At 33.9% G+C, this 17,870-nt stretch overlaps 1 protein-coding gene and 1 pseudogene across 1 annotated transcript in view; both read right to left on the bottom strand.

Moving 5' to 3' along the window:
• The window catches only part of LOC102259121, a 15,707-nt pseudogene extending 4,923 nt beyond the window's left edge, over positions 1-10,784 (bottom strand).
• The window catches only part of UBA6 (ubiquitin-like modifier activating enzyme 6), an 81,942-nt gene that overhangs the window by 46,822 nt on the left and 17,250 nt on the right, over positions 1-17,870 (bottom strand). Inside the window, exons 6-15 of the mRNA XM_005868890.2 lie at positions 16,103-16,197; positions 15,223-15,334; positions 12,293-12,373; positions 9,330-9,452; positions 6,999-7,122; positions 5,167-5,270; positions 3,699-3,761; positions 2,857-2,933; positions 1,978-2,044; positions 327-470 (exon numbers count right to left, since the gene is read on the bottom strand). Coding sequence (XP_005868952.2) covers positions 327-470; positions 1,978-2,044; positions 2,857-2,933; positions 3,699-3,761; positions 5,167-5,270; positions 6,999-7,122; positions 9,330-9,452; positions 12,293-12,373; positions 15,223-15,334; positions 16,103-16,197 — 990 coding nt within the window. The remainder of the gene's footprint in view (positions 1-326; positions 471-1,977; positions 2,045-2,856; positions 2,934-3,698; positions 3,762-5,166; positions 5,271-6,998; positions 7,123-9,329; positions 9,453-12,292; positions 12,374-15,222; positions 15,335-16,102; positions 16,198-17,870) is intronic.

A 17,870-nucleotide genomic window follows, 5' to 3' on the forward strand; every position in this document is an offset into this window, starting at 1 on the left:
TTTTTTTTAGCTTCTATGTTTGTTACAATGTTCAAACTGCAGGCTCAGAGGCCTGCAAGGCAGGCGGGGAACGTTGGTTTCCTCCGTCACTGAAGGAAGCAAGCCTCATGTTAGTTTCAAGCTGCCTGGCTGCCGGCCGCCATCTTGGCTGTCAGTTAATTTGCATATCTCCCTGATTAGCCAATGGGAAGGGTAGCGGTCGTACGCCAATTACCATGTTTCTCTTTTATTAGTGTAGATTAATACTAAAATTCCTAACAGACATTCATTGTATAGATAGATAATTCAACCTTACATATAAAACAATACTAAAATACAGAACTAACCCACTGGCACAAAGGAGAAAACTTTCCTGTCACAGCTTTCAATACTTCTTGGCTGGCAACACCTCCTACTGCTGCAGCAAGTGGGGGTAAAAAGCCTTGAGCAGTCCAAGAGAGCCAACGCACAACGTCAGCATTTACTTCAGGCTGAAACATAAGCCAGGAAAGACAATAGTATTATCAGTATTCACATAGTACACTCAAAATTTCAATGACTTAATGTGAGAATTTTTTATAGCTAAACTTCAAAAAAAGCCAGTTTCTCTAACTAAATAGTTTTAAAGGCCTGCCCAGCCTCTGTGGCTCAGTGGATTAAGTGTCATCCCATGCAACAAAAGGTTACCAATATGATTCTGAGTCAGTCACATGACCAGGTTGCAGGCCTGACCCCCAATAAGGGGTGTGCAAGAGGCAGCAGAATGGCTGTTTTTCAAAGATGTTTCTATCTTTCCCTCTCCTTTCCTCTCTCTCTAAAAATCAATGAAAACATTAAAACAGTTTTTAAGTCCTAAAAAAGTTCTAATCTTACAATAAAAGACCCAGTTGAATGTTAGTTTCCCAAGCAGTACATATTTCTCTTTATCAGTACCTGCCATTTTTGCTTTTTTACTCTTTTTGTGACACAAACACACCATTTAGAATTAAATGAAATATCTAACATCTATAGGTTTTGTTAAATAACAGTTCTGTGATGTCTGTCAATATTTAGAAAGAACCAGAATTTGTAAAAAAAAGTTTTAATGAAAACTATGGAAAAACCTTGAAAAAAGATAAATGAAAATAAAATGACCCATATAAACGATGAGGAGCTAGCTATCAGTTTGTGCTCTAAGTGGTAGATAAAAAGTATATCTAAGAGTCTGTTTTTGTTTATTCATTTGTTTTTTTGTTCGATATTCTACATGAGTGAAATCATAAGGTTCTTAACCTCTCAGACATTTTTCTAACCACTCTACATGCAATAAAAGGGCTTTCATTTATGACTAGTGATTCACTGTTTTCAGTACACTTATTTTCTTCTTCTTTCTTTTAATTACATAAAATATGAGATATTATTCTTACTAATGTTAAGACTTTCATTTCTCCTTCATTTTTATAAAGTAACAACATAAACAACATAATTTTCAAATAACTGCACAAACATTGCTACATTTATATCTGCTACAATGAAACTGTTGGCCAGCAGGCACTGGCACCGTAACATGAAAAAACCCATTTTCCAGGTGATATGTCCACACATGATATGCAAAATGCAATTAAGAGATATGAATATATAACTTATAAGAGAGACAATTTATATATAGGAAAGCTAATGAGTTTATATAGCAGTTTACATATATTTTGAGTTAACAAACCAAGTAAATCAGAAGAGAAAATAGTAATACTAAAAATAGAGAGCAGTGACAAATTCGAATTACTATATGCCACATACTGTTCTAAGTACCTTAAAAGATTAAATTATCTAGTATACACAAGAACTCTCTGAGGCATGTTAACATTTTATAAATTTATAAATTAAAACAGAATGCAGCCAATTAACTTGTCGCCTGTCAGAATCAATAAGTAGCAAAGCTTGGATTTGAAGGTTAAGAGAAAATTATTATACAGAACATTTATATGTTACACTTTGATAGCTGTAACTTTCAATACTGACCTTCTCTTCCAAGGTTTCCCTTATAGATGTTGCTAGTTTCAACAGCTCTTCTAAATCATTTTTGCATCTAGGATTCAAAACAAAGCACCTCAAATTCAGTTTTCTCAAATGCAATAAACAATAGATCATATTCAAATCTAAGATATATGTAGAAAAATGTGGAATTTTACTAACAGGTAGAAGCACAAGTGCTTTACTGACTTGAACACTGGCTCACAAATACATTACTTAAAATCATGCTCACCTAAGAACAATACTTCTAACTTAATAGGCTAGAAAGAGAAAAATTATGTAATGGATTTCATAACTGAATTAATATCATATTTTTCATTTTAAAAAGTTGTAGCTTTTGAAGAATTAAAAATGGGAAAAGTCTTACTTAATGTAATTCCAATTTTATAAATTAATCTCTCTACTCTCACTAGGAAGACCAGGAAGTCATAAAAAATGTTTATATAGTTTGGGGTACCTACTGGTGTTGCAATTTTAAGATGCTTAATTACTTTTTAAATGTTTTAAACTATAATTTCTGAAATACTGTTTTTTGTCAGTATTATATTAGAACATTTATTTAAGTGTCATCTAATAATGTTCATAATATTTAAGGATAAATTTCATTTTTTCCAACTAACAATGTTACACATGCTTCCATTTACTTTTAAATAATTATGTAAAAATAATGTGTCTTTTTCAACAGTAAATACAAATTGCACACTGTATCATTTTTGGTTTGGGTACTAAATTCATGCACATGCATGCATTTTAAATAGTACACTTGAATTTAACTATAATTATAACATCAAATATGTTTTCATAAACTGAAATACTGTTTTATAACAAAGAAAAAAGGAAAAAGTTATTTCAAACAAAGAATGTTACCCAATATTTGTCTTGCGACCGTAGTTTTCCTGAAATTGGTCCAAGGCAAGCATAGCTGTGTGAATCTCTAAAGGTGCCTAATTAGAACATTAAAAAGAGGTCAATGTAATATGTGCCAGGCACTGTGCTAACGCTTTTAAAACATTATTTAATTTAATCATTATAATAAATTAATTAGCTCAATATTATTATTAACAGAGGAGGGAGCTGAATCTTCGAGAAGTCAAATGACTTGACTTCAAGGCAATAAAGTAATATTACTAGTAAACAACAGATTTAAGTCTCAATCCCAGGTGGTATGACCAGTTTTTACTAAGTTATCTATATGAAACTTAGAGTAATATCAACTAAACAAATGCATCAAAATATTTGTATAAGATCACTTTCTTCTTTTTTCCTTATCAACATTTACAAATTTGGAATCTGTCAATATAATTCTTTTCTTATCACAAATACATTCACTGCTACAAAATTATATCCTTTGATTTTTTAAAAAATAAATGCTTCCAAGGCTTTTTGAGAAAAGAGCTATTATATGAACTCTACATGGTTGAGAAAATCTTTTAATAAGATTACCTTGCATAAATTACTAAAAACTGTCTTTTAACTATCAAAGATAACATATCATTATAAAACTTTTTCCTATTATTTTAACATTTTTCCATGATATAAATTTGTTTTTAATCACTGGAAGTCAACTTTATATATGTGAAACAACCTTTATCAAGAAAATCTTACAGAAAGGTATATACATGGTTACTCCATTTTAACTTTATAACCTCTTACCAATCCCAATCCCCCATTCTGCCGCCTCTCTTAAAATCTCCTAAATGTTTATTTACCTCAGGTTTGCTAAAATCTGCAATAAGGCACTTTGGGTGTTTTATCTGCTTCTCCAATGACTCCTAATAGAAACAAAACAAAACAATTACTCTGTTGCAAGTGAGTGATTACTTGACAAAATACACAGAGTACTAAAAGTAACGGAACTTTCCAAAAAATCTGAAATAACGTTGGGCTACTGAAGTTTTTTTTTTTTAAAGTAGTATTAAGAATAACTTATTCACTAATCCACTGAGCCAACACTGATTGAGCTACTAGGTCCAAATAAATTAAATAGGACTCAGAATGATTTGATACTAAAAGTCCACTTCCCACTGGAATACTGTCAATGCCATCTTGACCAGAAGCCTGGGCTACTAAGTTTTAGCTGAAATATAAAATAGCTCCTAATTTTCCTGTTACCCCCTGTCTTATTACCACATTTTTTTAAAAAATGTTAAATGCAATCAGGCAACCTGACCCACATAATAAATTTGGGAAGAAATGGCAAAAACATCTGTATGTAATTGAAAAAAAAATTATTGTTTTAACTGAAAAGCTACCATATTTTTCTGTTATCAAGTTATCAAGACTTGTTATGACTGACAAGACTAGAAAACTCAAAATTACAAAGACCAAAACACCAAATAACCAATCAAACAAACAAACAAACAAAAAACAATTCCCCCAACCACCTACACAATCTGAAATTTACTTGAAGCATAAATTATCAATGTAAAAATTAGGGACAGGGGCAAGAGGAAGTAAGGCAGGGGCAGATTTGACTATCAGTGGTTATTTTAATCTGTTCTAACTTTGGCTTAAACAAAGCCTCGTAGAGGACTATAGTTAGTAATAATTCTGAAAAAGAAAAGGCAATCTCATTAAAACCACGAGAACTTGTAAGAAAAAACAGAATGTATTAGCTTATACTGAGAAGTGGGCTAAAGATTTAAGTGGCAAGAGACTCCTGAGTTCCTTGATACAAGTAGCCTTTGCATTTTCTCTATTCAGATACTTAGATTTTCCTTTTCAATGCCATATGATAGGAATTACTTTATTTTTCCAACATTTACACTGTTTCTTGAAATTTAAAAAATGTAAACATTTAAAAAATATTCCATTTACTTTAAAAATGTAAGTGAATAATAAAATATACACTGTTTCATCTTTTGTTTTAGGAAGTAATTGTAAGATGTATGATTGACTCTGATGATTCACAAAGGTATAATTCCTTTAATGTAATTTTTTACCTCAATTATATGCATATGGTATTCTAGCTGTTCATATTTTGTTGATACCAGCTTATTTCCTTAGATTGATACCATTTTCCTCAAAGTGGGTGCAAATTAAAAGAATAAAATCTGTTCAGGCTTTAAATTAAGTGTTTGGTTAACTGACTATTTATTTTATTACTTTTTTTCTCTTCTGCCATTCTTCTTCTGTAGAGAAATAATTTTTTTTTTAAGCAGAAAAAGAAATACTTACAAAGTAAAATGTTTTAGGAGTCTTAACTTGGACAGCTATGCCTCCATGTAAATAAGGTTCCAGTCCTGTAGTATCACCAATGCTAAAAGAAAATGGTGATACCACTAAAAGAAAAAAAAGGAAACCATTATTTATTGATATAAATTTGAATTTGAAGGTTTATCAAGATGTTAATTTCCCATAATTTAAAAATTAAGAAGATCCCAATATAAATCTTTTTTTGGGGGGGGCGGGAGGGTATAGAGGTAGGAAGAAGTGTGGAGAGCTAGAGAAACTATTTTTCCAATGTGGATTTAAGTACTTAAAAATAGCCAAGAAAACTCAAAGGGAAAAAAATTAATGACAGGTGCTTATTAGATATTTAAATATTTTATAAAGCCTCAATAACTAATAATGTTGGTACTAATTACACATAATTAATAACAATTAATATAGCATGGTACTGGCTCATGAATAGACAGGCAAACAAACAATATATTAGAGAACTCAGAAATAGGCTCACAAGGGATACAATTAAGGAAATGGCACCTCAAACCAGTGAGGAAACAATAAGATTATTCAATAAAACTTTCGGGAAAAATGCCATCTGGCAAAAAATCTATTCCAAATGGATGAATGTTTTAAATGTTGAAGATGAGAAAAGTATATTAAGACAGAAGAATGGGAGAAAAATTTCTTCAAAACTTTGCAGTGAGGAAGGCTTTTCTAATAAAATAAAAATCATAAAAGAAAACTTTTTAAATTTGATATATACACATAGTAAAAACAAATCATAAGCAAAGTCAAATGCCAAACTAGAAAAAAAATTGCAATTTATATAAAAAACACCGACAGATATGCCTTATATTTTAGGAATTCCAAGGAATGCTTAAATAATCAACAACTCAACAGGAAAAAGGGCAAATGATAGATGATTCACATTAAAGAACTAATAGCCCTAAAACTTAAGAAAATACACTTATCTCATTCATAATGTGTAAAATGCAAATTTAAATTATACTGTGATACAATTCATTAAGTAATATGAAATAATATGCAGCCATAAAGAAAACTTAAAGGAAAAACAAAAAGAATGTTGTGCAATTATTAATGTGAAAAGATCATGTAGCTATTTGGTTTAGTGAAAAGGCAAAGGGTAGATGTATAATATGATACACTGTATGTAAAAAAAATGTAAGGAAAGCCAGGAAGGACACATAATAAACTAAGAACCAGTGAATGGATGAGAATTGAGTGGGAACCGCAGGTAGGCAGGAAAGTTTTCACTGTAAAATCTTACCTTTATTGTGTTTGAACAATTTCCTTATTAAAAAAATTAAATGAAATAAACAGTAAGTTCTTTCTCCCCATAAGTCATACAGATTAAGTAGAGAGAAAAGACTAGCAGAATAAACATTAAACTTAGCTACTTAGTTACCTCTGGAGCAAGGAGGAGGCTTGAAATAGTACTCATTTTAAACTCTATTTAAGTATATATATCTATCTATCTATATAGATAAGTGAATAAATATGTTGCAAATGCTGTTCACCTAATGAGATATATAACATATAAAGTTTCCTCTGAAATGTCTTAGGACTCTTGCTATCTCAACTCCCACTGCCAGCCCTGCCATAGCACATCTTTTAGTTCCTTGAATGCCTCTGTCTCTGAATACAATAATCTTTTCACCACCTTCCTAAGTCAATCCAATCAACAAATTTGAATCAAGACACCTTGTCTGTACTATTGTAGCACCAAAACTGGGTAGGTTTTCTTGCTAAACTTATAAAGACTTATAAATGTGCAGAATAATGAGTAATTATAAATGAATTAATAAAACACATCAACTTACCAGTTATTTGTTGTGTAGATCCATTTAAGCCTGTCATTCCATTAATTTCTCGAAATGTTAGAAATTGTCCTGTCTCAAGTTTGTGAGGATGATTTTCAAGGCAGGTGACAATGCCAGGATTAGCCTAAAAATAAGAGTAATCTACTAACAAACAAGTTCAAGTATTACTTTTTTCCTACAAATTCCCAATCCCACACAAAAAAATATCATGTAATTATAAAATTCTCACCCCCTCCCAAATTCCAAGCCATTCTTCTCTTTAAATAAGTGTAACAAAATAATGATCAATTTATTTTATTTTAAATGCTTAAAATATAATTTTTATGCATGGGGGAAATAGAGATTCCAGTAAGAGTTGCAACATTTAAAGCAAAGAAATACATGTAGCCCAGCCAGCTTCTCAGGATAAAAACAAAAATGAATTAGCTTATTTCACCAAAGAGGATGGATGAGACAGGTGAAAGGCCCAGACAGTTTCTAATTGCACATAATCCTGTACACTACTTGACTAAAGTGATAATAATCTATATGAAATCTAATGAAATTATCATTCTCTCTTTCATAATAGTGTATTTTCTAAAAATTATGATCACAGACATGTAATGTGATATGGGTTTGCTAGTATCTCATGGAATTTATTAAGGAGAAACAATTTCTTGCAGATAATTTAAATGGGCACATGTATGATATTTTCTAATTCTTTATGGATAACTTCATATTTCCTGCTTTATTCAATAAAAGAAAAGACCAATGCAATACAAGAATCCATAATCTCCCTTGGAGCTTATTCTAAATATATGATATTCTCAGGGACAAACCAAAAACAACTATAGAAGATAAAAGGATAAATAATAAACCATTCTGCTAATAGAGAGATGCACAGAATTTTTCAATAAATTTTTCTTAAAAAAAAAGGCAACATTACATTGGGTTAAAAAATAAAGCATAAAGATAATGTACTATCAAAAGTACATTATCATTCACTTATGTTGACTTCTTTGGAGCTTTTAATGTAAACTGATTATAAAAAGTGCAAATGAAGTTAATGATTTAGGCTAAAAAGAAAGAGTAAAAATGAATCATAATGATTTTTTCCTTTATAGGGAATAAAAAAATTAAGCTGATCAAATACCTTTTGATTTGAAGATTAGTTAATTCTTAAAACTTTTTTCTTCCTCCAAATGTTTTAGAAATATAACAGCTTTTGTCTATGATAACTTAAGTGTGCATCTCTCTAGAGTCACTGTGTTGGGCCAGGTGACTCATATCAAAGTTACATCTATGATCTGACACAATGAACAATTCAGCAAACACTGAATCACAGTTCATGTCCCATAAGAACATGACATAGAACAAAATTAAAATTTATGACATTTGTGCCCAGGCCAGGTTGCTCAGTTGGTTGGAGTGTCATCCTGTACACCAAAAGGTTACAGGTTCGATTCTGGGTCAGGGCATATACCTAGGTTTCGAGTTTGATCCCTGGTTGGGTGCATATGGGAGGCAACTGAGTGATGTTTCTCTCTCACATCGTTGTTTGTCTCTCTCCCTTCCTCTCTTTCTAAAAATCAATAAAAACATATCCTCAAATGAAGATTAAAAGAAAATATATGACATAAGCAAATATTGGTCTACCAACCTATAATAATAGAAGGGTAATATGTTCATTAGACCGGACGTCTTTTGGACGTCATTCTGGACATTATTCCTGACGAAGCCAGGGCCGGAAGGAAGCCAGCCTGGGTTCCAAGTGCGTGCGGGCAGCCAGAGGAGGGAAGCAGCCCAGGTCCCAGGTGCCAAAGGGAAGCTGGTGCCAGGGGAAGGAAGGCCTACTCTTTCACGAATTTTCGTGTATTGGGCCTCTAGTTGTTACATAATGTTAGAAGGAATCAGGAATACTCTTTTTAAAAAAGATGTATTATTATTGATTTCAGAGAGAGAGAGATAGAAACATCAATGATGAGAATCATTGATCGGCTGCCTCCTGCATGCCCCCTACTGGGGATTGAGCTGAGTCTGCAAACCAGGCATATGGCTTGACTGGGAAGAGAACCATGACCTGCTGGTTCATAGGTCCATACTCAACCACTGAGTCACATCGGCCAGGCAGGAGTACTCTTTTAATAGTCTAACTTAAATTTAGCTTTAAATATAATACAATAAAGAAATTAACAAAATATCTCTCAAGAATTACCTTAAAATCTTGTAAAACAACTAAAAAATATTGCATATTACAATATTTTGCTAATACCACCTTTAAAAAATAATATTCACATCAACTTAAAAAATTAATCCTATATATATGTATACAATATACATATACAATCATACTTGCGTGATATTTGAAATGAGGATTTCTTTTGGTTCTTCTCCTGTTGTATCTAAAACTTCAAATTCATCACCAAAATCACAAAACAACTGTGACCAAATTCCATGTATATCTGCACTAATGAACTGTAAAATAATAAAAAAAAGTTCAAGCTTATCTATTTATATAAAAAAAAAAAACAGCTCAACTATCTTAGGCTCTTTTATGACAATTTCACTTACAATTAAGTATATCGTTTGGGATATAAAGTAAAACATGAGTAGAATAAATTATTTTCCTGTAAATTGGTTCAGGAATCAAGGATTTTGGTATTTGGGACTTGATATCTAATGTTATAAAATTAGAAGCAACATCTGCACATCATCATTATACATTCTATGATTTTTAGATAACACAAATTCCTACCTTGCCCTAAAGTCAAGTACAGTATGTAAGAAGCAGATTATCTTGATTTCATGGTCTCGCAGTGAATTTTTACTTTTCATTTTAGAAAAGAATGGTGTGTCCATTCACCAAAAGCAGTAGTTAATAGAAAACAGAACAGAGCTAAAAGCTGAGTGGAGTCAACAGAAAAAGGGCTGAGGAACTGATGAAAGGTAAAAATGAGATTCTTCAACGGAATCATAAATGCATTAAAGTGATTTTTATTATACTACACTCTCCACTATTTCAAATCTGTACAGAAACTGTTTGCGTGTTCAGTTATTTTTAGAGTTATTGATACTCTCTCTTACTTGATCATGTACTACCTTTACTGTCAAAATAGTACATATAGCCATTTTTATGAGATATAACATTGAGTAAAACTTTTATATATTTAAGTTTAAAAGCTCAGACTTGAGGACAATTTTTTCCTTTTCAAAACAACTTTTAAAATGTGAATATATGTATCAACTACATAAACAAGGATTTAAGTTTATAAACTACTGTTATTATTTTGTAAAACTTATGTGACCTACTATATATTTACTGACCATTCCATGTCATACTCATCTGTTTAATTTAAATTGTAAACCATAGCACAAATGTTCTGCAAAGTGTAAAAATGCTATGTAATACCACAATCTGAAAGTACACCCATTTTATATAGTACAATGATGGTTTGGTGGCCATTTTAAACAGGACGAATAGCTTTTTCCAAAGAAACAAATGTCTCACTAAGGAGGTGGAAGTAGCAATATGTATTCAATTGCAGAGAAAGAATTTTGCATTTTCTCATCTAAATCTCTTTCCAATATTCCCAGTGTCACTACTACTTACCTAATTAATCTGGACCAAAAGCTAGGAGTTATTCTTGATCATTCTTACCTTCACAACTCACATTGATCCAACTCTCAAGTTCTGCTAGCCTTTTCTTTTTCTTTCTTTTTTTTTTAAAACAAGTTCAATGACTCACAATCCATATTTGCTCCTCTCTTGAATAAGGCACCAATATCTCTCACCTGGATTACTGCATTAGCCCCTAACTGGCCTACCTGGCTCTATGCTATTCATTATTCAATAGTGCTCTTTTTGGTTTCATGACCCCTTCATGTTCCTAAAAATTATTGAGGGCCCAAAGAGCTTTTATTTATGCCAGTTATACCTACTGATATCCAATGTGTTAGATATTAAAACTGAGAAACATTTAAAACCCAAGAATACACACACACACACACACACAAACACACACACACACTATATTAGCTGTCAGAGCCATTGTATCACTACACATCAAAGACTGTGCCACCTAAGAGAACCAGAGTGAAAAATGCAAATAACATTTTAGTAATATGAAATTTTATGAAAGGGTCTGTGTCCTTGGACCACACTTTTAAAAACTACTGCTAGAGTCTTCTCTCCACTCAGCACAATCAGAATGATCTTTTAAAAATGTAAATTAAATCAAAACTGAGTCTTAAAACTCAGACATTCTTAACTCTGATCTATAAGAAAATGGTCTTCTAACTACTTCTCCAACCTAATCCTCCAGCATCTTTTACTCCTACTGCTCTCTCTTTAACCAAACTTCCATTCTGATCCTGCTTGCTTCCTTCTGCTTTTCAAACATACCAAGTGAAGTTTTATACTCGCAAGTCTTTATACTTGCACTTCTCATTGCTTTGAATGCTCTTCCTCAGAAGTGTACTTAGCTGGCTCTTTCTCATCATTCAGGGCTCTATTCAAATATCCTCTCAGAGAAGATGTTCCCTGACATTCAGTCTAAGACAGCGGTTCTCAACCTGTGGGTCGCGACCCCTTTGGTGGTCGAACGACCTTTTCACAGGGGTTGCCTAAGACCATCCTGCATATCAGATATTTACATTACGATTCATAACAGTAGCAACATTACAGTTATGAAGTAGCAACGAAAATAATTTTATGGTTGGGTCACAACATGAGGAACTGTATTTAAAGGGCCAGAAGGTTGAGAACCACTGGTCTAAGAGAACCAGCACTGGCCCCCATCCTAACATCATGAGGATGTTATACTCTATTCTTTACCTAGCTCTTTTCTTCATAGGACCTGAAGGACTTGTTTATTTTCATAAGTAGAAAAATTTGTATGTCCTATTCACTAATGTATTCCTAGTGTCTAGAACTGTATATGTTTAGTGAATTTGTTAAAAGAACCAAAGTATCATCACCATACCATACTAAAGTTAGATGACGAATTCAATATTTATCATCCTTTGTATATCACCATACCATATTAAAGTTAGATGACGAATTCAATATTTATCATCCTTTCTATTTCTAGTCTTTATTCTTTCTTAGTTTTGGTAATCTGTCTATAAACCAAATTCAGATCTTAGTTTTAAAAATATGAAATAAATATGATACCAAATTTAAAGAGAAAAATATTACTGTGATTGTCCTCATATAAAAAGAGCTTTTATATAATCCAATGAAAAGCTAAAAATTTTAATAGTGCAAGTGTCCTTCCTTTGGTTAACTACCTGTCATTATTAAGTGATACTATTACCTTAATTGGAGGGCACTGAGAACGGCAAAACTCATTGATTTTCTTCTGCAATGGAAGTCTGACCTCAGTCAATACTACACACTGTTGAGAAAAAAAAATAAAGACTAAAAACTAAAGAATACATAATTATTTTGGTAATGTACAACTTCTAAATCAGAAGCATTTCAATTTTATACTCAAAATACAATAGGATTCCAACCAAAAGTTAATATCCTCAGAGGTATCTATGCTAATAATAGCCTAGGTGGTGTCACGCTCTCACATCATCATAAGATGGCCGCACACACAGGGGAGGTGGGGCCTGGTGGCCGCTTCACGCAGTGAGGCCTGGGGGTCTCGTGGCTCTGCGCAGCACTGAAGAGGCCAGTCTCGGTGCCTCCACCGCCTCGCACGGAGGTGGTGGGTCCCAGAGGAGGAGGCAGGTCACAGCAGAGGGGGGCAGTTGTGGGCGATCAGGCCAGCAGGGGAGGGTAGTTGTGGGCGATCAGGCTGGCAGGGGAGCAGTTAGGCGTCAATCAGGCCGGCAGGGGAGCGGTTAGGGGGCGATCAGGCTGGCAGGCAGAAGCGGTTAAAGGCAATCAGATAGGCAGGCAGGCAAGTGGTTAGGAGTCAGCAGTCCAGGATTGTGAGAGGGATGTCCGACTGCCGGTTTAGGCCCACAGGGATCGGGCCTAAACTGGCAGTCGGACATCCCCCAAGGGGTCCCTAATTGGAGAGGGTGCAGGCTGGGCTGAGGGACCCCCCCCTCCCCACACACACACACACACACACACACACAAAAACATTGTGCACGAATTTCGTGCACCGGGTCGCTAGTGGAATAATAAAAGCAAAAACAACATAAACAAGGGAAAACCTACTCACATTAAATTCAATTACCATCATAGACTTCACAATTAGAAGCAAACTGTAATTTCCTGTGGTATTTATGCACTCCAAATGATTAGAGCTTTTGTTTTGTCTGTTACTGCTATGAAAATACAAACCTAGTCACCAGAATACGAATTTAAAGTATTTAGTTAGCCTAAAGGATTAACAATGACATTTTTAAAGAGATATATTAGTTGGCTTAGTTTTCTCTTACTTCAGAGATTCAACAGATTCACAATATAACTACTTCTGCTTTAATAGTTTCATTAGTGAAACCACAAAGTTCTGTAATAAATATCAAATTTAATTTTCAATGCTTTATTTTTTATCATTACCCTGTGAGATAAGTAGAGACGATTTTATAATCAGATTTTCTCATAATTGATAAAGGTCAAATACTTTCTTAGAGTCATTAGCAGAACTAGACTCTTAGTTCAGAGCTTTCCTTGTTGCTGGTTTCCATGACTTAATCTTACTTAGTTTTACTACAAATATCCAGGTATTAATTTAGTGGCATACTTTCTACAAGGAGATTATTTCTCCATGGGTCTCTCACTTTATACGTCTCACTAGGTATACCATGAATGCAAGGTTCTGACCATTTTTTACTTGTGCCATTTCTCAGGATAGTATTTGTCACATACAACTTGAGGAATGAGGTAATGTCTCCCTCTGGGACAAAGAAGGAAACTTGTTTATTGCTTACTGTAAAACATTAAGACCAAGCTCAGTGTTCCTCTCTTCTAAAGGAACCCACTACATGTGCCCTCTTGCACTTCACTAGGATTTGGGGGAAGACAAGAGGAAACAAGGCAAATACAATACTCATACTTCTTACCATGCTCTGGATAGTAAAGTTCTTAAGTCTGTAACCCAAGAATCTCATGTATTCTTGCCAGTGTTCATCAAATAGTAACACATTGACTTAGCTTGTAAACAGGATAAAATCAATTCTAAGTATACCCCGTCTGGTGTGGCTTAATTGGTTGAGCATCATCCCATGTACCAAGAGGACACCAGTTTAATTCCAGTCACGGCACATGCCCAGGCTGCAGACTCGATCTGCAGAAGGGGGCATGTGGGAGGCAGCTGACTGATGTTTCTCTCTCATCATTGATGATTTTCTCTCTCTCGCCTTCCTCTCTCTCTAAAATCAATAAAAACATATTTAAAAAATATTCTAACCGAGTATATATTGAATCTTAACTTGTTTCATCAATGCTACAAAATTCTCAGCCAGAGTTAGAGAATTGCTTCTTGTGAGGAGAAAACTGACACATATATGGTCACACGGTGCCTGAAGAAGAGTAGAGGAGAAACATAGGAGTATTTTTTTTCCCTAGACAATGGGTAACACCAAAATCTGATCATAGGGAAAACCAGGGTGAATCTAGTCACTTTTAGAACATCCACAGTGTTTAGAATTTTTATTATTTAAGGTTATCTGAAGTAGATCCCCATGTTTTACATTTCTGTAACTGGATTAGATCACCTTTAACCCGTGACCTCAGGAAGAGAAGAGTGTACTTTCCTATTCCTTTACTTTGGGCTTGACTGTGTGACTTGCTTTGGCTAATATATTATTAAATGGAAGTAACACAGAGGCTTGACATATGCTTAGATGGTTGGATTTGCCCCTTTGCATTTCTGCTATTGCAATGAGACCATGTCCTGGGTAGCTTCCTGGTCCCAGAAGAGAGGCACATGGAGCAGAACCCAGACTCTGGAGTTCAAGTTCAATCTAGAATATCTGAACTCCAACTGACATGCAAACACATAAGAAAGAAAAAAACACATGTTGCTATAAACCACTGCGTTTTGGGTAGATTTTTATGCACAACACTGTGAAGATAGCTGACTAATGTAATTGCTTTGTCAGAAGTTTTTAGGCCCTTTGCCTAAAATGAAGCATTAGAAATATATTCTTCTAAAGGAAATCTTTTATCCTGAAATTTTTTTTTCTGCTTGATAGAAGAGGTTAGATTAGTTATTTCACATTAATACTTAATGATTTGCCTTGAAATTTGTCAATAACCTCCAATATTAAATGGTGCACCAACCTGGTATTTATCTAAGAAGGAGAGATCTGTGGTTTCATTTAAAGGAAGAGAAGATGATGTAACATGAACATATGGATTTAGTTCTGCAATATGTTGAAGAACAGCTTCAGCCCTTAAAAAAAAAAAAAAAAAGAAAAAGAAATGACCTTTAGTATTCTTTCATTCAATATACTCAATATCTCAAACTTGGACACTTTTACATCAGAGGAATCTGAATGTCACAAAATTTCAACAGAAATTTAATAAGCTGTAGAAGAAAAAAAGCTGAGACATATTTATATTTATAGATGACTATACAATCTTGAGATGTAGCATACTATTGCATTTCATAGTAAGACACAATCTCAAAGTGTACCCTTATAGTTTCAAGCTCCAAACTCCTTAAGTCTTTTAATGATTCAGCAATAATAAAGACTTCCTTTAACAATCTTTAAGAAATACATTCCTAGGTAGTAATGTGAATATCTTAAAAATTTGCCAAATATAATTAAGTAAATATGTCAATACTTATTTATTAATGGTAGTATAACTTTATGGTGATGAGTTAAACAACTATGACTGAACTAGTGTTCTGGATACAGATAATATTCTAAGTAATTGCAAGAATAAAAATAATGTCCTGCCCTAGCTGGTTTGGCTCAGTGAATAGAGTGTCGACCTGCAGACTAAAGGGTCCTGGGTTTGATTCTGGTCAAGGGGACGTGCCTGAGTTGCAGGCTCGATGATCCCCAGTAGGGAGTGTGCAGGAGGCAGACAATCAATGATTCTCTCTCCTCATTAATGTTTCTATCCCTCCCCTCCTCTCTCTTCCTCTTGAATCAATAAAAATATATTTAAAAAAAATTTCCTATGATAATACATCAAAATATCTTATCTTCACCTGTTTCTCATATTAACAACATCATCTTCACAGAGAAAGAAATTGGTTCCTAGATCCCATGCTTGGCATTTCTCTACATCATGAATTGTAAGTGCCTTCAAAAAAAGGAAAATATCTGTTAATTCAAAATAGGACAAGGATGTTCACCATCTACAATATTATTTACATTATATTAAAAATATTATCCTGCGTAATTAAACAACAGAAAGTAAGGCTTAAGAATTAAAAAGGACGTAAATTAGATCTATTCACAGATGAAATAACTATACATATCAGAAAACCCAGAAAAAGTAATGAAAAAAACTATTTTCAACAGTAAGAGAATTTAAATTTTTGGAAAGCAGCATTTTAGATAAAGCATCACATAAAAAATGGAAAAATTCACATAAATAAGCATTTCCAAATGTTCCACAAAGTAAGAAAGATACTTCACTAACTATAAAAAAAATGTTTGTGACTTGTATTACAGGCCACAAGAAATTAATTTAAAAAAAGGAGGCATGGGTTCTGGTCAGGTGACAGCTCAGTTTGTAGGAGCATCGTCCTGTATACCAAAAAGGTTGTGGGTTCGATCCCTTGTTGAAGCATGAACAGGAGGCAACTGATCGATGTTTCTCTCTTACATTGATGTTTCTCTCTCTCTAAAAATCAATGAAAACATATTCTCGGGTGAGGATTTATTTTATTTTTTATTGACTTTTTAGGGAGGGAGAGAGAGAAAGAGAGAGATGTGAGAGATACATTATCGGTTATCTCCTGTAAGCGCCCTGATGAAGGTTGAAAACTCAACTCAGGCATATGCCCTGACCAAAAAATCAACCCACAACCTTCCTGTGTATGGGAGGATGTACTAACCAACTGAGCCAAACCGGCCAGAGCCCTCCCTAGGGTGAGGATTTTTTAAAAAAAGGGCATGGTATATGAAAACAAATTATACTGGAAAAGAAATGCATTTGGCCCTGTAAAATATTGAAGCATGTTCAATCTTGCTCAAAAATGAAATATCTTTTCTCATTCTGGAATGGCATGAAGTCCAAAAGTTTGACAACATACTCTATTGATGAGAATGAGGTGAATCAGGCATTTCAATACATCAGTGGTGGAAGTGTTAGGCAGCACAACCTCAATGGAAAAGAATTTTGCAATCTCTAGCAAAATGACATGTGCATTTATACTTTGATATAGTAATCCCACCTTTAAAAATCTATACCAAAGACACACTGGGAAAAATACAAAAAGACATGGATATGAGTATTAACTGCAACACTATTTATAATAGCAAAAGGTTGGAAATAAAACATCCATCAGTGAAGAAGTGGGTATAATAATATATGCTACATTGACAAAATGTATATCCATGCAGCTATTTAAAAAAAAGGAATACATCCTATATAATAAAAGGCTAATATGCAAATTTTCCCTTGGGAGTTTGACCAGGAGACAGAAAGTTCAATCGCTCGCTATGACATGCGGTGACCACCAGGGGGCGGCACAATACATGGCGGGCAACCAGTGGTGGCAGTGGGGCTCTGAGGGAGTGAGGGAAGGAGGAGAAAGGGAGGCCACTAGGTGGGGAACCTGATCGGCCCTGATCGCCAGCCAGGCCTAGGGACCCTACACTTGCACAAATTTTGTGCACTGGGCCTCTAGTGTGTATATATATATCTACACTAATAAAAGAGAAACATGGTAATTAGCGTACGACCGCTACCCTTCCCATTGGCTAATCAGCATATCCTTATACAAATTAACTGTCAGCCAAGATGGC

Source organism: Myotis brandtii, unplaced genomic scaffold, assembly GCF_000412655.1.
Source record: "Myotis brandtii unplaced genomic scaffold, ASM41265v1 scaffold28, whole genome shotgun sequence".
Classification (NCBI taxonomy): Eukaryota; Metazoa; Chordata; class Mammalia; order Chiroptera; family Vespertilionidae; genus Myotis; species Myotis brandtii.